Source organism: Urocampus carinirostris, chromosome 3 (genome assembly GCF_059441175.1).
Source record: "Urocampus carinirostris isolate Australia breed hairy pipefish chromosome 3, RoL_Ucar_1.0, whole genome shotgun sequence".
Classification (NCBI taxonomy): Eukaryota; Metazoa; Chordata; class Actinopteri; order Syngnathiformes; family Syngnathidae; genus Urocampus; species Urocampus carinirostris.
In genome coordinates, this window is record NC_142351.1 from 43,159,162 (window position 1) to 43,182,430 (window position 23,269).

Sequence of the window (23,269 nt, forward strand, 5' to 3'; positions counted from 1 at the left end):
TATTACCACAAACATAATAAAAATACTGTAGCAACTGTACAACTACAGTAATATTCAAAAAATAATAAAGAAAAAACTTCAATAAAAATACTTCAGAAATACTACTATGAAAATACTCCCAAAATACTACAACTTTACCATCGAAATACCACAAAATACTACTGAAGAAGTACTACTAAAATGCTAAAAACATACAACTTTGGTAATTCTAAATAACTAAATATCAAATTAAATGCTTAGAGCAGGGACCTAATTTATTATTTTGCTTTAATTGTTAGTGATTCAAAAGTTGGTGATGGATATTTAAAAAAAAATATGAAGAAATAATATTTAGAAGTCAGCATGCATATTTATTCATAAATGAAAAAATTGCATAGGTCTCCAGGATCGGCCCCTTGGCCAAATTTTTTAACACAATGCATCTAGCGACTCCAAATACTTGCCCACCGCAGCTCTAATGGTACAATAAAAGTTGGCTGCCAAATAAGGGATAACTGGCAAAAATAACCCACAGAGTGCCGCCAACTGAGGGGTAACCCTGAGGGGTAACCGGGACAGATGAACGAAAAGCGACTGCAGCCACGGCGGAAAAACGCGAGGCTGGCAGACCAAAAACACGTGATGAGGGACGGTGGACAGCCAACAAATACCTGTTACGTTTTGTGGGTAGATCCAAGTGAAGGGAAGCAGGACCTGAGAAAGGCTTGCTTAGAATAGGGATTCTATTTGCTAACCAAACCAGGAGCAAAGTAACAAACAAACAAGGGCTCACCAAACAAAAAATATGTCCAAACAAAACCATACCTTACAAAATCCAAACGTGAAGCAAAGGTCGAAATGGAAATGCAAGGAACAAAGTAACAAACAAACAAAAGGGTCACAAAACATATAACCTCTCAAAATCAAACCTGACAATATCCCAACCTAAAACAAAGAACAAACCGGAAAGGGAAATGCAATGACCCGATACAGTATGCTGTCCAAACAGTCGTTATAAGATCTTTGGATAATTAGGGAAAGATGTGTGGAGAGTGGGACCAGGGGTGTCTTGTTCCACACCTTCTGGGGGAAGATGGCATGCCAGATCCTGATAAAAACGGCGCTTACACTCGGCTAGCCGGCTAAGCAACTCACTGTGTGCAGCCAATAAGCGCCAAACAGGAGCAAACAAAACAGGAAAGGCCTTGGCAGCCTCAATGCTGATGGAGAGCTTGATGTACAAAATTATACAAATCGCGACACACGCGGCAAAAAAGACAAACGAAGAGCCGCAATTGCCCACCTCCAAGCAGAAATGAGCATTATGCAATCTCTGTTTACTACAATCGCGTTCTACCTCACCTGTTGTGTTAATGGGATTCGCCATTTTGAAAGTGTCGTGTTCCTTCAATGATTTCTACAGCTGGCCAAATGGGTCAACTTACAAAGCGTGGAGTTTTTTGCAACCTCTTAGCAGGAATGTGGAGACACTACATGGTCCGTGCCAAATTGAAGACAACATATTTTTTTGGGATTACCTTTATAGGAGGGACTACGGGGACGCTGGAAGAACAGGCCGGGCTCAGGAGGTAGAGGAGAGATCAGGCAAGCATCGGTCGGTGGCAAATATGATGACGTCTCACGTAAAACTGAGGAGGGAGAAAGGCAGTCTGGCCGAGTATGAGTCTCAGATGAAAGGTAAGTCACAAGGCTTGTCTGCCTCTGATATGTACACACACCCTTGAACCTTCAATCTGTGACAAAAGCAAAGGACATAACAGCATTGCCACAAAGTTTGTTTTTTAACAAAGATATGAAATACACAGATAAAGCAGTGCGTGCATATTTTACAAAGTGATACTCAAAATTCCACAACAAAATCGTTTATCCTCAGTGCCTCAGTGATTAGGGTTAGGGATAATATTACTAGTACACACACTTCCTCATTAATGAATAGCCAGATGAAAGCAGCGGCTACTAGATGATGAAAATGCTGTATCTAATCAGTTCAGGAGTATTCCCCTGCTACTGGTAACCATGGAAAAACAGTATGATGTTTTTTCATGTGGGGGAGCAAACACTTAACCCAAAAATGGCCTGAAGTGAGATTGGCGCCACCAGGCTGTACTGGTCCAGCACACCTTAGAAAGTGGCGCGACTATGTCCCTGGTGGTTAAGCGAACCATGAACCGTGATTGTGTTCAAAGTTTACGTTGTCAATTATGATTTGAATCATGGCCGGTCGTACACACATATCTCACTTACGATGCATAGTTTGAGCTGAGAAAAAGACAAGTCAAGTCAAGTTTATTTGTATAGCCCTTAATCACAAAGAGTCTCAAGGCTGCACAGACCACAGATTATTGCAAACCAAAGACTATTACCACACCATCCCCTGATCTAAAACCTACATGAGAGCAAGAAAAAAAATCAAAAACCCCAACATGAGGAAAATGAAGAAACTTTGAGAAGTGACCGCACATAAGGTAATCCCCCTTCCAGGATGTCCAGGCAGCAACGGATGTTGCAATAACAAATAATACACAGATATTGTCAACAAGAAATATAAATCATTCATAAGCTATAAAACATAAGTGAGTTTTAAGTCTAGATTTAAGAAGTTCCACTTAGGTTGCAGTTGAAGTCTCAGGGGGGAGAGCATTCCACAGCACCCGGGCCTGAATGGAGAACGCTCTCGAACCTGCGGTTCTCTTTTTGGCTCTTGGGTTTATTAGTAGACCAGCATTTTCAGAGCGAAGGCTCCGCACCGGAACATAAGACGAAATTAAATCTGAAAGATATTAGGACGCATGCATGGTTTTGTATAACACCAACAGAACCTTAAAATGACAGGGAGTCAATGCTGGTTAGCTAAAATAGGGGTAATGTGATCAAACTTTCTTGTCTTAGTTAAAAGCCTCGCTGCAGCATTTTGTACCAGCTGCAGGCTCTTAATTTTGGACTTTGGCAGACCGGAGATTAGTTCATTACAGTAATCAAGACGGCAGGTAGCAAAGGCATGAATTATAATATCCGCATCGGACTGAGACATTTTAGGGCGAATTTTAGCTATGTTGCGAAGATGGATAAAAGCTGTTCTAGAAATATTCTTAACGTGTGTTTGGAAGGACAGATTGGGGTCAAATGGTCCACCTACATTTTTAAAACTTTTTGGCGCCCGCTTTGAGACTGGGAGGTCGGTGGTTCGCGCCCCGGCCGAGTCATTCCTAAGACTTAAAAAGTGGTCGGCGGCGCCCTCTGTTGGCTGCGGCTGCATCGGCTCGCTACAACGGGTCAGGTGCAATCGACATTTCGTTCTGTGTACATTGTTACACAGAATGACAATACAAGGAAATTATTATTATTATTATTATTAATCAGAAAATAGATTTCACATACTCACTCTAATAAATACGGTACATGCAGACACATACGCACGCATTGAGTTCAATTGTTAATAACGTGTTTGCCAAGAGATTCGACATGGCACTCCAGGATAAACATAATAAAAATGTAACTTATTCAGTGCCATACACGCATTTTCACGTCATTTACTTTTTTCTGCCATCACCAAATCATAGAAATGGCCTATTTTAAACACTTGAGTTAAAAATAGTCATAAACATATTTCAAATGAGACAGACATAGCATTTTGCAAATCTTAAGAATTTCTATCAAAATAAAAAATAAAATGAGCAAATTATCCAAATGTGCTCGTTTTAATAAGACAACATTTAGAGGTCAAATAATACACACTGTCCTTTTAAAAAGCAACATTTTGTGACAGTGAAGTAAGATTTTTTTCCCCCAAACAGTATAAATTAGTTAAAAATATAAGTAAGAAAATCATCAAATTAAAAAGGCGACATTTTGTCACAACGGGGTATCTGTCAGGAACCAGAACCGGATCAGGACTCAAACGCGTGACATTCTCACACAATACTTTTATTTTACAGAAAAATGGGGAGTCATGCACGTTAGGCAGCAGTCTGGCGTGGAAAGACAGGAAGCCAAAGACCGACGAGATCGATTCCAATTGTCCAAGTTGATATCTGACAGATGGGGTCGATACCGGACAGGACAGACAGGATGGATAATGAATCAGGATATAAAAAATAAACAGTAGAAACTAGACGGGAACGAAAACTGGAAACCGAAATTAAACAGGACAAAATAAACGGGAACAATACCGTAAGTGAAATACCAACAGGAACAGGACCAAGTCGAAACCCACGTTTTGCTGGGCAGAAGTTCGTTGACGGGTTGACAAAGGAAGCGTGAGGCCGCAGAGCTTAAAATACACAGAAAGCCAATCAGTCAACGAGCTGCAGCTGGCGCCACACGGGCGGGGCCAATTGGGCAGCATGGCAACCGTGACAGTATCATATTTTTTGCAATGAGAGTAAAGTTTTTTATGAATTTCAGGAAAAATATCAACAATCTAAGAATAAATTTTTTTGACAATGGGGTAACAATATTATTTTTCTTTTCAATGTGAGTATGATTTCATTATAAAGTGAGAAAAAATCTTTAAATTACAAAAAAAATAGATAAAATAAGTAACATTTTCTCACAACAGGTAAAACTTATCATCATGCAGTAAACATTACAAAATAAATATACATTTACAGACAAGGGCGTAAGATTATTTTTTGCAATGTTGAAAAAATGTGAATGACGCTTAAAAATATCAATGACACTGAAGAGTTAAAAGAGAAAAATAAGATAAAAGTATGACGGGCTACTTATTTATAAGGTAGTGCTTGGAAAATGCTTTTGGTTGTAATAATAGTGCTATGAAAAATACTGCAATAACATTTAACACAATTTCCTAAATACCTCGACAATGAACCTATTACCATGCAGTGTGGGGAATAACACCTATTTAAATTACGTAAGGGCGTATTTATTTTTCAGTAACGAGATAATCTAACTAATTATTTTTTATTGTTGCTGACTGTCAAAACGTACGTACCTTTTGTGCGTTTTTACATTTGCTTTCATTTGTTAATGTATGTTTAGTTTGTTTACACACGTTTTTTTATTTTTATGTTTATGTACGTTTTGTTCATGTATGTTTTTGTGCATGTTTATGTACATGCTGATTCCATTTTTTTATACTGTTTACTGTTTATTTTTGCTGGTGAGATGCAAAAAATATTACAAGGTTCTAAATCTCAACGACCTGTCAATACTGCTCAGAAAATGTTAAATTATTTGACGTACTCCAACTTTTATTTAAAGTAATGGAAATAGTTACTTTTACTATATTGTTATTCCATTCTCGAGGTTTTCTTCATTTTCCTCACGTTGAGGTTTTCGAGTTTTTCCTTGCCCTCATAGAGGTTTTAGATCAGGGGATGGTGTAATAATAGTCTGTGGTTTGCAATAATCTGTGGTCTGTGCAGCCCTTGAGACTCCTTGAGATTAATGCTATACAAATAAACATGGCTTGACTCAACTGCTGGTGTCGTTATGGCACAACTCCCTGTGGTGTGTCTTGGGCAAGTACAGCCTGGCAGCGCCATCCCTCTATAGGCTACGTTTTGGGGGGAGCAAAATGTAGTCCACGTGTTCTGGTACATTATCACTCACAACCAGTGTTGGGCGCTAAATAAAAAGGGTAATGTTTACTAGTTACTTTATTTAAAATTCAACTCAGTTACCCCACAGATTACGGACACCATCTACGTTCTACTCTGTAAGTGACAAATGTATCTATCTATCTACCTTGGTCATATCCCTCAAGAGGGGTGACCGACAGCAAGACACACACATACAATAACAAAGAAAATAAAAGGGAAATAAATAGCAAAAAAAACACACTAGAGTTGTGAGCAGAAGAAGCGTGTTGTGTAGGCCGACCTTCTGGCTGTGCACACACAACAGCTTGCTCCTGCAAACAGAATAGTACGTGCTGTTGCTGCAACACACAGGCAAAACATTTTGTTCATAACATATATAGATACAGACAGACGGACACACGTATATAACGTGAAAAAACCCTCAGCCTTGTAAGGAATCCCTTGCTCCGACATGAATCAATATGGACAGTGCTCTCATGGCAAAAAATTGTGTGCGTGCACATATATGTGCATGCATGCGTGCGCTTTTTGCTGCCTTTTGGAGCCGTGCATGCCATGGCTCACTGGATCTGTACAGTACTCAAAGAATGTATTTATAGTCTGTGTTAGCTATGCCGTCTTTTTTCATCCATTCAGCCCCTGGTTATGTGGGCCCAAAATGAAGGGAAGGAGGGGAAAAAGGGAGTGAGGCATGAGAATGCTGAAAAAAAGGCTATATGAACAAGAGATTAAGAGTCATTCTAGACGCTTTTGATATGAGACCATGACTTACTGGCCTTTTCAATGATTGCGTGCAGCCCAGGTACATGTCATTTTCACGTATCAGGCAGCATTGCAATTGTTATTTAGGATTTTTATGAGTTACCTGTAAGTATTGGTACCTAAAACTGTGCCATCAATCCATCTATCCATCTATCTACCTACCTTACCTACCTCACGTACCTCATCTACGTCATCTACCTCATCTACCTTACCTACTTACCTACGTACCTTACCTACCTTACCTACATTACTTACCTTACTTCCTTATCTATTTTATCTAATTATTCTATTATTTCCATCTGTGTTTGTTTATATCCAAGTTATAACAGGAAAGGTCAGTAACATTAAAAGCTGAGGGATGAGCAGTTCCTTCAAAAATTTTATTAAACAATATTCTGAGCACAAATGAGCCACAGAACAATGGCTGTAGGAGTTCACAAGTGCCGAGTCAAAACGGCTGACATATACTTTTATACTGGAAGGGAGGTACATCAGTCAAAATAAAACTTACACAATGAGGAGAATGATATATGAAATAGAGTGGTAATGGAAATTTCCAATGCACAACAACCCAAATGGTACTGAAGTACTTTCAAGTACTGAAATTATACCGTTCAAAGCCCCTTCTGCTGCAATTGGCTGGCAATCAGTTCAGGGTGTCCCCTGCCCACTGCCTGATGATTGCTGGGATGGGCTCCAGCACCCCCGCGACCCTACTGAGGATAAGCGGTGTAGCTGATGAGATGAGATGAGCCCCTTCTGCCTGTAAAATAAAACACAACTGAAATAATGTAGAAGCTAAAAAATAGCCGACTGAAAAAAATAAATAGGTTAAGTAATTACAGCTAAATAAATGAAGAAGAAAAATATACAGATTATAAATCAGACAATCAGGACTATTTATGGAGTGTCACATTTCATTATAATAACACTATCACGCTATCTATCTAATCATCTACCTGGCTAATTGCTTAAGTATCCAGCTATGTTTTAGATCCAGCTAGCTATATAAAATAGCTATATATTTATTTAGCTTGCTAGTTTGGTACACATTCACAACCAGCATGTCTGCCCCGCAATTCTTGTTCTTTGGTTTCAATTTGTGGGTGCACAGACAAAGCAATGCATCTCTTTCTTTCTCTTTCTCCCTTTGTTTTTGAGGTAAGATCTTAAGCCCAAGCCTGACCCCAACCCAAATTTTGGCTCGGACCAGATCAGATCTAAAATGTCACTCATTGTGATTGGGTCGGGAAATATTGCTGCTGTGGTTTATGGCCCAATTTTCAACCTGTCAAAATAACAACAGCCTTAAAATGTTACACGGTCAGTGATGGAAAATTAACTCATTCAATGCCAGACGTTTCTCACACTTCTATCATACACTACTATACTACCCTCATGCCATATGGTGCCGCCTACACACTTCAATTGCTGGATACAGTATGAAACACTAGGAGTCAAGGCTCCTTCGATTTTTAGAAAATATCTGATCAAAGCCAATCCTGACATGTAATAGTAATAGGTTTTTTTCAATGAAACAAAATATATATATATAATATATATATTTTACGGCATTTTATTATTTATGGCACTCAGGTACTGCTTCTGAAAATGTATGGCACTGAATGAGTTAAATGTTGCGATTTCCGGTGCATGCATTGTTTTGTGATTTTGGTCAGCAATGCTTTTCGATTGGTCAATCACTGCTCAATACGGTAGTACCGTAAAACCTTGTGTAGTAACACACACAAATACTGTAAATACTGAATATTGTGGTTTATATGGTGCGCCAGGTTATGCAGTGTACTTTCAAATTTCTGCCCAATGAGGTGTTTTAGGAGCGCCTTAGAGTCCGAAAATATATAATTTTTACATACGTGTCTAACATATGCTACTTGAGTCTTTGAGTCCTCTCCTTGTTTCAGACCTGCGGACACAACTGACTGACCAGATTAAGATTTTGGACTCCCAGGTGGAGGTAAAACAGCAGCAGCTCTCTGATCTCTCTGAGTTTCTCCGCCGTCGTGGCGACATCGAGGCCGAATATGCGCGTGCTCTCGATAAGCTCACTGAGCGCTTCACACACAAGACCAAGAAGTGAGGAATCTCTTTTCACATCGGTCTGTAATAAACTTTTTGTTGTGATTGATGACAGTTTCTTCTTGTTCAGGAAGGAACAGTGGGGTCAGTCGGTGTGTCAAGTCTGGTCTGTTTTGCTGACTCAAACCCGTTTGGAAAGTCGTGAGCACTCAACGCTCGGTGACACTTGCTGCAACGCACTCACGCAACGGTTAGCGCACAGTACGGAGGACACGCACCGGCTACACAAACGGGTCAGTGTTATTCATAAGATTTTACTGTACGTGTTTCAATAGTTTCAATTCTTAAAGTTGAATTACCGTGTTTTCCACACGATAAGGCACCCCCCCAATAAATAGTCTTTTGTCAAATAAGTTTTATACATAGAACAAACCGAACTATAAGGCACATGAAATTGAGACAAGAATAAGAGCTACCGTGTCAGGCTTTTTGTACATTTACAGCATAAATTAGTGCAAAAAATGATCAATCATCAAGTGTCGCTGACCAAAAATGCAACAGAAATTGAACCTGGGTTGCAGAGGTGAGAGTGCCCACACTTGGCCACTAGACTACCAGTGAAACAGATAACATATGAAAAGGTATTCGATTTGAACTCATCATCAAACTATTTTTAACATGCCCGAAACACTGATTTGCACAGTGCATTTTGTTCTGCCTTCTGATAGGTTAAACAATCTCTACATTTCTTCACCTGTTCGTCAAAAACATTGTCATTTAATATGCGTTTAGAGATTTTGTTGGGATTTCTTGGAAGATGCCTTGATGCAAAACCTACTTGAAGACGCTCACGGAGGCCTAAATCACAACTGTGTAACATTTCATGAAAATCTGTTTATTTGCGTTGGAGCCTATAAGACACATGTAAACAGACGCACACACACACACACAAACCAGGATTTATAAAGTAGTTTAGACTGGATTAGGATTGGATAGGTCAGATAGATTTAATACATAAACTTAGAGAGACATATACAAAAGTAAAGGAGCTTGTTTAGTATGTTGTTAAAAGACTTTGTTTTCTCCATTGTCCAACATTTCCTTTTGGCACTGTAAGTTAAAATAGTGTGATCATAAGATAAGCTCTGATGCCTTTTCATATGTCATCTGTACCACTGGTCGTCTAAAGCAGTGTTTTTCAACCAGTAAGACCTTGTTTTGTGTGCCGATGCAATTGCCCAATTTTATCTTTTGAAAAAAATCAGGCCGATATTCAGTATTTTTGCTATCTTCAGATGAGGAATTGTAATAGTCATCCATATCAGTAGGTGGCAGTCGATTTTTATATACTTTTATATACTAATTATCTGCTCATGAAATAGCACAGTACATTTAATAACTTAATTTGTTACCAACGCGGTTTAAGATTGCACTGTAAAAAAAATAAAAACATAAATGAAGCACATCAGTCTTTTTTATTTTAAATATTATTATCTCCTTTTTATACACTAATTATCTGCTTATGAGGTAGTATAGTGAAATATTTGACATGACTTCAATTTCAAACATTTTTGACGGACGTTGTGCCTCGGAACTGTTTTGTAAATAAAAGTGTACATTGATTCAAAAAGGGTTGAAAAACACTGGTCTAAAGTGTCGGGGCTCTCACTGCCGCGATCCAGGCTCAATCATTGCACGAATACAGGACTATATCGTAAAACCTGGTGTATTAATGCACAACTATAAATACTGTTTGCATTTCTACTCGTATTAGCTTGTAATATGTAAGGCGCACCCAGGTCATAAAGTGCAATTTTTTTCTGGCCAATTTGGAGTTTTTAGGTGCGCCTCATAGTCCGGAATATACAATACATAGATTTCACTTGATTTATAAATGGCAGTAAATCAAGTCATGTTTATTTTCTATAGCTCTCAATCACAAAAAAAGTCTCTAATATTTTCCCTTTCAAATTGAAATCATCATGATTATAGCATGATCTTTTCCATTTTTTTATGTTTCTTATTTCAAACTATAAATTCATGTATTTTTTTCAGGTTAACTATATTTGTTCTTATTCAATCGTAACATTACAAATCATATATATATATATATATATATATATATATATATATATATATATATATATATATATATATATATATATATATATATATATATATATATATATATATATGCAGGTTTCTTTTGCTCTTTTGTCTAAAAAGAGAAAAATAATTTGAAGTATTTTTATTATTATTTTTGCAATGTTTGTCTGATAGAATAAGTAAAATAATACAAAAAATATTTTTATGGCAGGTATTATTATTTTATTTTGCTTAGAATAATCATACACCTAACTGTAAGATAAAAAAAAATGAAATATTGAATAAGAAAGAATGACTAGACATTTTTTTAAATTATTTATTTTGTTTAGGTAAGAAAAATACTATTTTTAAACATATTTTTTCTTATTGAAAAAGTTTATAAAATATTATTTTAATTTCAATACTGATCTTAGGTATTACTGTTCTTGTTTTGCAATTTCATTTTTAAATGAGTTAAATCGTACTTGAAATGATTACGTTTTTAATGATAACTTTGCTATTTTCTTTCCTTTTGCCTAAAATAATAATTTAAAAATACTGAAATACTGAATAAGACAACATGACTAAACATAAAATAGTTTTTTTACTTTGTTTTTATTAGGTTAAAAAAGAAAAGTACTGCTTGTTATAAACATACTTTTTCTTAAAAAACCCAAATAATTTTAATTTCAATACTTGTTGTTAGCATTGTTTGTTTTTTTTTACCTTTTTTTCTGATAAAGTAAGCAAAGGAATACTTAAAATTACCCAAAATATTTTTTATGCCGGTTGACTTTGCGCATTTTAATTATTATTATTAATTCTATAATTTTGCTCAAATAATTCCCCATATACATTTAAATCAGAAACTAAAATACTGAATAAGAAAGATACATATATACTTTTTTTAACAACTTAATTTGCAAACTGTTGAAAGACGTAATTAAGATACAATAGAAAATGTTATTTCTGGTGACAGAGCAAAGAGGTAGGAATCCAGATGCAGGATGAGTTACTAAAAGTCACCAATGAGCTGCAGATGGTAAGTGTAATACATTGCTTTTCTGCAAACGAACAACTCAAAATCATGTTGTATACAGAGGAGAGTGAGAATGACCGTACTCACTGTTTGTTACACGCTGACCGGTAATAAAGGCCTTAAAGACATACAACCAGTACCACATGGACTGCTTGATAGCTGAGGGCAAACTGAAAGAAGCCGAACGTTTGGAAGAAAGGCACACCGGGAAGTCCGCTGAGCTCGGCCTCAGTCAATATGGTGGACAGAGGCGCAGTTCTGTGAAGAAGATGGAGAGATTAATGGAGAAGGTAATTCAATCATAACATGTTTACATCATGTGTGGATGTGATTAGAAGCATGGTAAAATTGTATCTCTCGCCATCACATCACCCCTGTCCTTCAGCAACTCCACTGGCTCCCAATCTACCATAGAATCAATTACAAAATCCTGCTCTACACCTACTTGGCCATTCATAACCTTGCGTCTCCCTACCTCTCCGACCTCCTTCACACTGCCACACCATTCTGCACCCTCAGATCATCTTCCTCCCGCCATCTCCCTATACCTCCTGCCCGCCTCAGCTCCATGGGGAGCAGAGCTTTCAGCCGCTCTGCCCGCCAGCTCTGGAATACATTGCCGCCTGACCCTGAAATTCTGCGACCCTGTCTGCCTTCAAATCCGGACTCAAAACTCACCTCTTCAGACTTGCCTATTCTTGACCATTTGCCTCACACATCCCCCCTTTAACTCTAATGTGTTTAATTGGCTATTTATTACTTGCTTGTTTTACTCTTGTTTTACTCTTCCTTTATTGTCTTGTCCTACTATATGTACAGCGACCTTGGGTGTCCTGAAAGACGATTCAAAGTACAATGTTGTGTTGTTATTATTATTATGTTGACTTTATGTGCATTGAGTTGGAATCAGAGATATCCGGTGAGGTTCATGGCTGGTGAGGCACAGACAGATTTACAAATAAATACACTTTTTATCCATCATCAACGTTGGCCACTAGGGCTGCACGATTAACCCAAATGGAACAGATTTGACCTTGTGTGATTGTGTAATCGCATGACACCGCATTTTTTTGAATGATTAATATACAGCAACCCTAACAAAGCTCCCCAGAATAGGGTGCCGTTTACTTAAATTACCCCTAAAAACAATCCTGTAAAATTCACCTAAAATCTCAATCCAAGGTTTACCCGAAGTGAATTGAATGTTTTTGAACCGTTTTTTTCCCAAATGAAAAAAATAACTGCAAGTCCTACTAACATTAAGTAATCTTAGTTGGAACACACAGAAACAGAAGTTTTTTTTATTCTCGCCTGAATGTTTTGTACTATCACAGGCCTGCAAAAGAGTGTAGCATGGGACAATAGTATGAAGCCTTACCTGGGCTTACTCTGAGGAAAGTCAAAAGACAGAGAGAGGCAATAGCGATGCTGCAAGTCTGCCTACTGCTACGGCTAGGCTGCATAACAAATTTCACAAGCGAACCCTGGCAAACCTGTATCTCACCAACACCAGATCCAATACCCACTAAACGGATGACTTGGAGCGCACACCCGTGGGAAACTGCTACATACAGAACAGTTGTCTACTTTATATATATATATATATATATATATATATAGCGCTTTACAAGTCAATGAAGACCTCCCAAAGCGCTTTACAATGCGCTTCACACCTACCCATTCACACTCACACACCAATAGCGGCCATGCAGCCATGCAAGGTGCCAACCTGCTTAATGGGGGCGTTAGAGATTCAGTGTCAAGACATATAACATGGAGGAGCCGGGAATCGAACCAGCGATCTCTTGATCCCAAGATGAGCGCTCTACCTCCTGAGCTAATGCCGCACAGTTGTATTTTAATCATCGCTGAGACCTGGCTCAATTTAAGGAACCACATGTTAGCAAGTAGAAAGCCGCTCTGTAAATCGGTTTCTTACACTGAAAGGAGAAACCCCCCAATTTCAGTTTATTTCATTCAACTGCAGTTATGTGTTCTGTGTTTATATTTGTAGATCTATTGTTGTTTTGTTACAGCCGTATACTCTCAGTCGGTAAGGAAGTCATCTTGAGCTTTGACCCTTTTGGGGTTTTATTGAGAGGTGGCACTACTTGGCGGATCTTAACGTTGCGCGAGGGGTTCTGGTCCCCATTAACCACGATAGCCAAGGGATTACTGTATGTGAATAGAAAGATTTGAATATATTTTATAAAGTAGCCTACACTTGAACTGACGAACAGACGATTGCTTTTGTGTACAGAGGCACGGCCGAGTTCAGGAGACCCAGCTCAAGTGCACAAAGGCTCGAAATGACTACCTGCTCAATCTCGCTGCAGCCAATGCAGCCATGAACAAATACTACCTGCAGGATATCAGCACTCTCATTGACGTAAAAATGTGTTTCCATTTGAAAATATCACTAACAAATAATAGTGAGATCCTTCTTACACAAGGACATGATTCCTGCATTTTCCCATTTCTTTTTGCTGGCAGTGTTGCGACCTGGGTTTCCATCTGTCAGTGGAGAGGGTAATGAAATGCTACCTTGCAAGTAGGTGGCGCATTCAAAAGACGGAGGAGGCGGGGCTTAAGCAGCTGGAGGCTGCAGTAACGTCATTGGACCAAAGCGGGGACCGAGATGCACTGCTTCAGCAGCACGACTCCACCTTTTGTCTTCCCTTTAGGTTTAACTACCACCCGCATGAGGGCGATCAGGTATCTGAGAACTTTCGTGAAAACAATATGAAACCTGAATTATGTTCTATTCGATTGATTTTCTGTAATTGTAGGTCTGTGAGGTCAGTGCAGAGAGTCAGGTTAGATACGAGATGGAGACCAGATTTCAACAGCTTCAGTCTCGATTAGCTGCTGTAACTCTGGAGACGGAAGAGGTAAGATGATTTGGTCTCACTATCTCCCCCTGCCTTAAGGCAAAATAAATGAGTGCCTCATTTTGCATTTGCAGACACCCAGCACAGTAATACGTTACATACTAAATATATTAAGAATATTCATTATATATAAAAATTTAGTCGTTTTGAAAAATAACTTTACGACTCAATAAATATAACCATTTAATACATTTTTAAGCCTTACCTGCCTCCCCTGACTGCACATCACTGCAACGCACTTTGTTTGGACTTTACAGCATGAGAACTTTGTTTAATTAAATGTAAGTATCCTAGAATGTGTTAAAAAAATGTTCAAAGTAAAGTGATTCAAATATAGCTAAAGTTTCACAGTAGGATGGTAAAGTTAACAATAGCTGTAGTTATCACCCGCATAGCAAGCATAGAAAGGGTGGTGTTAATCGTTTTGAAAGTGTACATATGTACATATATATATATATATATATATATATATATATATATATATATATATATATATATATATATACCGTAAAGCCTCTAAACAACACGGTGCGCGACTGAAAATGTCTAAATTTCAGGTAAAAAGAATCATTATTATTTTGCTTTGCACTCCCGTGCCACTAGTTAACCACTCGCGCTGGCACGCGTGTCATAAATTGCCGACCCATGAACTAGAGTGAGTTGATACCAGCTCAGTAGCCTAGATGGTAAGGCGCCCGCTTTGAGACTGGGAGGTCGGTGGTTCGCGCCCCGGCCGAGTCATTCCTAAGACTTAAAAAGTGGTCGGCGGCGCCCTCTGTTGGCTGCGGCTGCATCGGCTCGCTACAACGGGTCAGGTGCAATCGACATTTCGTTCTGTGTACATTGTTACACAGAATGACAATACAAGGAAATTATTATTATTATTATTATTATTGTTGCGGCTGTGGTCTGATGAAAAAGCATCAGAGTTCCACTAGGGAGTGCCAAAGAGCAGTATGACCGCATGTAGCTCCAGAGCCGCTTGTACACAAAAGCAGATGTTTATCGATATTTTGGGGGGTATTTTTTGGGGGTGCTTTGACACAAAGGTTATCTAAAGACACTCCAAGAGGCCTAGGCTACTAAAGTATTTAGGTATGTTACCCTAGATGTGAAAAATGCCCGAGAAAGCTGACTCAGTACTTTTGGTTTTGTTGATTCTGCATTTTTTGCAGAGGATGACTTAACAGATGCTTTTCAACTTTCAGTTTCCAGTTTGGTTTCTCCAAACTTTGTTTTTTTCCTTGGATTATTTGCCTCTTGAGGTTAATCATTTCCAAACTATATATATTTAGACAATTATATATTTGGGCTGTTTGTATCCCCATTTCAGCTTGAATCAGTCTTACTCGTTAGGTTTTCCAATCTCATGTTTGACCCTGCCAACGCAAGAGATGCTCCAATGGTGCAAGGACATTTCATTTGTCTTTCGAAATTCACCAGTTCATGGCGTCTCAAGATAGTGATTCTGTAAAAAGGAACAATTTAGGAACCTCGAAAGTTTGTCAAATATACCATTAGAGTTTAAATCCAAGCTAGGGCCACTCGTTGTTTCTAGTCTCATCTAATGTATGGTGAGTGAACAATTCCTTTATAATGTTTTTCTTCCCCTCCCCAGGTCAGTAAGACCCTCAAAGCGACTCTCACAGCCCTGCTGGAGTCTATGTGTGACAGTGACTCTAACCCTGCTCCTGAGGTGCCAGGCAGCCAATTACACGAGCCCCCCGGGGTAGGCTCTGCCCCAAAACTTATCCTTGCCAAACGCCGTGCCAATCAACAAGAGACTGAGACCTACTATTTTACAGTAAGATCTAACCCAGAAAACTCTCATGAAATAAGTCATTTAATTAAACAAAAAATATCTTTGAAAATATTTTACTTCCTCAGAAGGTGAAGGAGTTTCTGAGCAGCAGTTTTCTGACTTTCAAACTGCAAGCCAAACATGATCTACTGCAAGATGCAATACAAAAAGGTAAACAGCTATTCAGCATAGCAGAATAAACATTTTAAAGGTCACTTTTATCAAACTATTTTTGTTGTTCTTCCCCTCGTTTAAATCGTGGTCATTCAAGTGCATGCTTCGTAAATTACATTTGATTAATTGTAGCTTTTGTATTGAAGCAAAACGGTTGTGTGTCCTTGTTAAGTTTAAACTTCAGTCCAAATGAGGTTAGAAGACATCTATGTATTTTGAACTTGCAAGGAGAACAGGGAGAGAAGCGTTCAGATAACAGAATTCCATTCTGACTTAAAACCCTCCTTCGAGCGCCATCTTAGAATTGAATCTTCAAGGTTACAAATACAGATAAGCCCTAAAGAGTCTGGAAGTCAAAAAACAACTATATGATTGGCCAAAACCGACAATGACTTAATGACTTAAAAGGCAAAACAACAAACAATGGTGAGTCAAAATAAGGAACTGGCATCCATTAAAATCTCCTTTGCTTTTGTCCAATATTAAAAACAGAATGAACCGATTAGTCCTCGTAAATTGCTATTCTCTTTTTAGAGTGAGTTATCATTGTAATTTACTGCATACCTGTCAACCTCAGCCAATTGCTCCAGTTATTAATGATTGCAATCCCCCTTAATAAGCATTAATAAACCTTACAAATAAATACCAGCACCTATTTACTAAAGGCAAGAGAGACTATGTAAAATAAAAGAAATATATTAACATTTTTTCAGCGTCTTTCATGGTTATTTCCCTACTTGCAGTCAATTTATTGTTGCTTATTATACGTAGCAGTGCATGATTTTTCACTCGTCGATTCTACGAATGGTTTTACTCGGAAACAGAAACTGTCACAATACAGTTAAATTTGCTACAAAGAGGTTGGAGTATCCGTTCCTATTGTCTTCCTATGCTCAGTTTGTACTTTCCTCTCACGGCCGAAAACTCTCTGAGTGTCAACATTACAATGATAAAGGCAGAGCAGAACTTTATAAGTCACCATTCAAAAGTTTTGGGTGACCCAAACAATTTTCTGTTTTCCATGACAAGGTCACTCTTTTATTCATCAAATGAGATGTTCAATGTCTTTGTTCATTTGCCCATTATTGTCTCTTTTAAGTTGGCCAGTCTCAGATATGGCTTTTTCTTTGCCACTCTGCTTTGAAGGCCAGCATATCGTAGTCGCCTTTTCACTGTAGATGTTGACACTGGTGTTTTAAAGGGTAAAACTAAGATGCTTATTGAAGATATGTAAGGAGTCTATTTCTCAAACTAGAATGTTTATAGTATTTGTCCACCTCCTTGATATTATCTCCCTCTTATCTTTCTACTCTGGTTAGAGCCTGTTTATGCTGTTTTCTGAAGGGAATATTATACACCGTTGTAGGAGATCTTCAATTTCCTGGGAATTTTGTGCATGGAATAGCCTTCTTTGCTTAGAGCACGAATAGATCGTTGAGCTTCACACTAAAAGCCTCTTTGTCTGGCCATTCTGAAAGTTTAATCACACCCACATATGTGACGCTCCAGCTACTCGACAATTCCAAGAAAGAGCCGTTTTATAGCTTTTCTAACCAGCTAAACTGTTTTCAGCTGTGTTAACCTCATTGTACAGGTTTTTTTTTAAATCATTTAATCAGCCTTCTTACACAGTTAGCAAACACGTTGTACTATTAAAACACTGGAGTGCTGGTTGCCGGAAATGGGCCTCTACACACCCATGTAGATATTAAAACTTTTGCAGCAAAAACAACCATTTACCATGTTGACAATGTATAAAGTTAGGTTAATTATTTTGATGTTGTCTTCAAACTGTGATTTCCCTTCAAAATTAAGGACATTTCTAAATGAGCTCTAACTTTTTAACGCCAGTTTAGTTTTTTTTCGATAAAATATGTTATACGTGTAAGTTGACAGGTATGATACTGGTAAGCTTCAATGGTGGGCATGGGAAAAAAAATCGCATTTCAAAAAAAATTGTTTTTCTTTAAATAATTTTCAAGTTGTATTTATCTTTTTCCGTTTGTTTTCCATTCTTCAGCTGAAGCCGTCAACACGGACCCATCAAGGTAACTATGAAATGCATAGTAAAACCAAAGTAAGTACGGGTATTTCGAGAGGAGAGTAAATTCAAATTGCCAACTTGAGCCCTTCTCCATGTCCTAACCGGAGGGTTTTGTGGGACCGGGGACTACTGAACTCAAGTGTGACTAATAGCTGCGTTTAGCGAGCATCATTACAGTCTGTTTTGATCCTCACGAACAAAATGCGTTAATGCATTTTATGTACTTCCCAGAGCTCAATACGCTCGCTCGACTCGAATTGGGAAGTCCAGGCCCGTTTCCCAATTTTGCTACACACTCTTCAGCACAGATATACTCTCCTATGTACAGGTAACGATCAGGGTACCTGCAAATCTGAATATGCGTTTTCATTTTTGATTCGCTTCTGTGCAATTTGGTGTGGCTTTTCTGAGAAAATGGTAGTATTCTGGTGTGTGTTCTATCCTGTCACGCTTATGGCTTATTTATGGAGCTCTGCCCTTTTAATGCATTTCCTGCTTCTATCCCTTCCCTTTCTAAAATAGGATTAAAGTACACTTGAGCCTCCGTTGCCCCCTCTCTCCACTTCTCAACTTGGTTTGTGCTTATGTGCACTTTTCACATGGTCTTCTTATCTTACCCTTTTCTCTTTCTGTTTCCTCTTTTGCTCGGTGTAGAAGAAGAAGAAGAATGTCTCGAACACAGGTACCAAACTCATTGTTTGTAAGGAGCAGGAAATATTAAGTCGTTCGGCCAAACTTTAAAGCCCCAGTGCGTAAAATTTGACTACTAGATTGTCTAATGCGAACGAATTAAGTGCCACAGAGTATGGCGTAGCAGCGAGTTGCCCGAAAAATACGGCGGCGACCTTAGGTAAGAGAAATACAAATTTCTTGAACACTGGTATGACTCATAGTGATAGTGGCAATGATGTAAACAGTTTATTATAGTCAAAAACAACAAACAACAGATCATAGTAATACTCAAACAAACTAGCATCCATCTTTGCGGGTGTCCATTATTAAAAACATAACAAACCTGTCAGCAGCCCGGAACCAATCATACGTCTCGGTCTGTAAGATTGCAGAAACTCCGACAGCAGTCATGTCCAAAGTCCAGCCTGGGGGCCAGTTAAGGTCCCCGTTCAAACCTTTAATGGCGCGAGGAGTCTGTAATATAATTAATCATATGTGGCCCGCTAATAACCTTAAACGCAGTATAAAATACATTTGTATTTCATACAGCGTGACCGCAGTAGCCGTTTGGCCAGCTTCTCTTTGGCTTTCTGTGAGAATTTTAGCCCACCCCATTTCCGACATAGTGGCTTTAAAAAATATAAAAAAATTAAGTTGACTATGATGACTGCCACTCCCAGAACAAGTCGACATTGGAGTATAGTTTTCACCAAAATCCAAAACAACGACATCTGCCTAATTTGCCAAAAGATTGTGGCTGTTTTCAAAAATCATAATATCAAGAGGCACGGACACTGTGAAAAGGTAAAGCAACTCCAAGATGTTTTGACGGCACAGTAGCGCTTTTTAAAAAACCTTGCGTTTTAACTGAAAGGCGGGCTACAAGGTCGCAACGCCGATCGGCAAGCACTGCAGACCTTCACGGAGAGCTTATTTATTAAGGAGTGTTCAAAGAACGCCAGGCTGAATAGTCAGCCCTCACACATTTTTAGTTTGCCAAATTTGGCCCGCTTTCTGAAAAATTTGGACAACCCTGTCCTACAGTGTTTGTCATGGTAAGTGCAACCCTTCTTAGTCTCTAAGCAAATTTCCACAATGCATTATCTTCACCCACAGCTAGGATTACTCACAGGTTTAAGACACCATAGTATGCCAATTTCAATTTATGAAAAAAATAATTTGTCAATGAAATCAATTCAACACTCAAAACATTCACAAAGGTTGAAGTTTTACTTATTGAACTGAAATCCTGTTAAACTATCAAAGGAATGTTTATGGCTATAACTGTAGGTCATTTATTTGAATAATTTCAATGAGCTGCTGTTTACCCGGGTGTCTGCTCCTGCTAAAAAATCTAACTGTTTCTGTATTCTAACAGTGCATGCTTAAGGGTCTCTAAGATAGTGCTCTACAGAGCCATTAAATCACAATGTTCTTTTCCTTAACTCATGGTAAAAAATATAATATATCATTCAGCCAAGAATACTTTTCTTAACTACTAATTAGTTTTTAAACTTCAAAGTAAAAGTTGAAGCTGATATCACCCTAAGAAGTCTCCTCACATTATGACTTTAATTTGTCATATCATTAACTACATTTCTTGCATAGACGTTAGGAGCTGCTATCTATTATGGTCGATTACACTTACTGCAACATTAATGGGTCCCGGGGGAGGAGGAGCATGCTTCAGCAGAACATCCCTCAAGCTGGCTATGACCATGGCAGTGCTATTGAATCTTGTGTCCCTCTTGTCCAAAAAAAAGGCAATACCACCATCATTTAACACCTATTTTCTGTAACTACTCATTCCTCACAAGTTAAGTATTACCGTATTTTCCAGACTATAAGGAGCACAGAAAATCCTTCGAATGGCCAGAAATTTGAATGGTTCTTATAATCCCGTGTGCCTTGTATGCGTACAAAATTGGAAATGCGTTGTCATATTTGTGCATTTCTTGATCATTTGATAACTTTTTTTTGCTGACCACTACTACAAAATAATTGTTGCAATGGGGATCCAACCATTTATAGCACCGAATCCTGTTTTGGGACATGGACTGTTGTTCACAATTACATAACATGGAATGCACCATTAATCGAACCTGGGTCACAGTGGGGGGGAGCGCCGAACCCTATCCACTAAACCACTAAGGATACTGATGGCACATAAATAGGCATTAGGGCTTCTTAAATATCACAATATTTTTAAGCCCGGTACCAGATTTGCACAAGATATCACTTTTTCTCAGCTTAAACGCCGAATTACCTCCCACAATGCCGTTCCCTTCATTCATTCCAGAACCACCAAATTACTTCCCACAATGACCTTATTGTCATTTATTTTAGAATCTCGTGCGCTTCGTGATGACTTCCCAAGTCAGTTGTACCTCAGTCCTGTAAAGTCTGCCAGAACTCCGGCCTGGTAAAATTCAAATGACAGATAGCTTTCACTAGACAGCACAGGCACACAAATTGGATAGTTTCCCATGGTACAGTACAACAATTAATCACAGTGGTCCACGGCACAGTGGTTTAAAAACACTGATCTAATGGATCTGGCACACTCAATGCTGTGATCTGGGTTTGATTCACGTTGCATCTAATGGTGTGCAATTATATTCAACGGTGATCAATAATATATTATGAATGATCAATGAACATGCAAATATGGAACTTTTCTATTTCATGTGTAACCCTAACGCCCTATAGTCCGGTGCACCTAATATATTAAAAAAATCTACAACAAAAGACTATTTTTTTTTAATGGTTGTGCCTAATAACCTAAGCGCTTTATACTGCGGAAAATATGGTTATTTTCCAAATCAATCATGTATTTTATTTTTCGCCTCCCTCCTACACAGGCTTTTATTATGATATTGTTTTTCCTTTGTGTCCTATTTCTTCTGACTGCAAAATCCTCTTTCTGCTGCAGAGCTCCGGCCAACAGATCCCTGTGGTGGTTGAAAGCTGCATCCGCTTCATAAACCTTCACGGTGAGACAATTTGCATGACTGGCAATAAACTGTGCAGACAGAGCTTCCGCAGACTTTAAAATGAGAAATGGAGTCATCATGAAGTCAGCACGCTATCAGCTCTACTTGTACTTGCAATACAGCTAGTCATATAGTGTGCTCTTAACAGTATCATCCTTTACTGTTGAGCCGTAAACTTTGATTATTTTTGTTTTAATCTAAATGCATTTGGTGCACAATGTGTGTGATTTTCTTTCAGGTCTCCACCATGAAGGAATATTCCGTGTTCCTGGGTCTCAAAGAGAAGTTAATCAAATCAAGGAGGCCTTTGAAAGAGGTAAACTTAAAAACACAATAATAGCTTTATCATACCATAACCTAACCCATGACCTCAGAACTATGCCGCACACAATCGAATCACTGCCCTTCCGTGCTGTATATGTATATATATATATATATATATATATATATATATATATATATATATATATATATATATATACAGTATATATATACACTGCCCGTTGATTGCTGGGATGGGCTCCAGCACCCCGGCGACCCTACTACTGAGGATAAGCGGTGCTGCTAATGAGATGATATATATATATATATATATATATATATATATATATATATATATATATATATATATATATATATATATATATATATATATATATATATACCGTATTTTCCGCACTATAGGGCGCAACCCCAAAAAATAGTTTTTGGTCCTATATCTTCCATACATAAGGCGCTACAATGGGAACGTGGACAAAACAGTCAGATAGTTCAGTCAAATTTATTACCCCCTTAACATTCCGAAAGCTTGCAAAGAAGCAAATACGTGTCGTAGACACGTGCGGATGCGGTGTCCGTACGATGTCACTCAAATGCATCGTTCCAAATATCATTCGGAAGGTTAAAGCCTTGGGATTCAAGAAATGCCAACCATTCCTTAGTTTTTATTTTCTTTTTCGCTCGCAACTTTACTGTGCATATGACAATAAACACTTGGAATTGAGTTTAATTTTAAAAAAGACCCACCACAGAAACATCGATATCACTCTGAAACAAGATACTGGGAAAATATATAGCCGGAGTAGCTCACCGAAGTCGTTGTGTTCAATAATAATGTGCAACCATGGTCCTCTTATATCCGTGCGTGTAGTAAATCCAGGAGAGTAAAATATTTACAAATACAGTACAGAAAAGTAAAATACTT

At 38.3% G+C, this 23,269-nt stretch overlaps 1 protein-coding gene across 4 annotated transcripts in view; it reads left to right on the plus strand.

Moving 5' to 3' along the window:
- The window catches only part of arhgap4b (Rho GTPase activating protein 4b), a 54,403-nt gene that overhangs the window by 13,956 nt on the left and 17,178 nt on the right, over positions 1 to 23,269 (plus strand). For 3 of the 4 annotated variants that reach the window (XM_088331962.1, XM_088331961.1, XM_088331963.1), the window contains 14 exons: positions 1,526 to 1,677; positions 8,252 to 8,423; positions 8,497 to 8,659; positions 11,431 to 11,493; positions 11,607 to 11,780; positions 13,751 to 13,879; positions 13,984 to 14,205; positions 14,280 to 14,381; positions 16,000 to 16,185; positions 16,269 to 16,353; positions 18,377 to 18,404; positions 18,632 to 18,728; positions 22,005 to 22,065; positions 22,304 to 22,381. In XM_088331962.1, coding sequence (XP_088188088.1) covers positions 1,608 to 1,677; positions 8,252 to 8,423; positions 8,497 to 8,659; positions 11,431 to 11,493; positions 11,607 to 11,780; positions 13,751 to 13,879; positions 13,984 to 14,205; positions 14,280 to 14,381; positions 16,000 to 16,185; positions 16,269 to 16,353; positions 18,377 to 18,404; positions 18,632 to 18,728; positions 22,005 to 22,065; positions 22,304 to 22,381 — 1,630 coding nt within the window. In that variant the 5' untranslated portion in view covers positions 1,526 to 1,607. Of the gene's footprint in view, positions 1 to 1,525; positions 1,678 to 8,251; positions 8,424 to 8,496; positions 8,660 to 11,430; positions 11,494 to 11,606; positions 11,781 to 13,750; positions 13,880 to 13,983; positions 14,206 to 14,279; positions 14,382 to 15,999; positions 16,186 to 16,268; positions 16,354 to 18,376; positions 18,405 to 18,631; positions 18,729 to 19,054; positions 19,083 to 22,004; positions 22,066 to 22,303; positions 22,382 to 23,269 lie in introns of all 4 variants that reach the window. The other variant, XM_088331964.1, reaches the window with a different exon arrangement.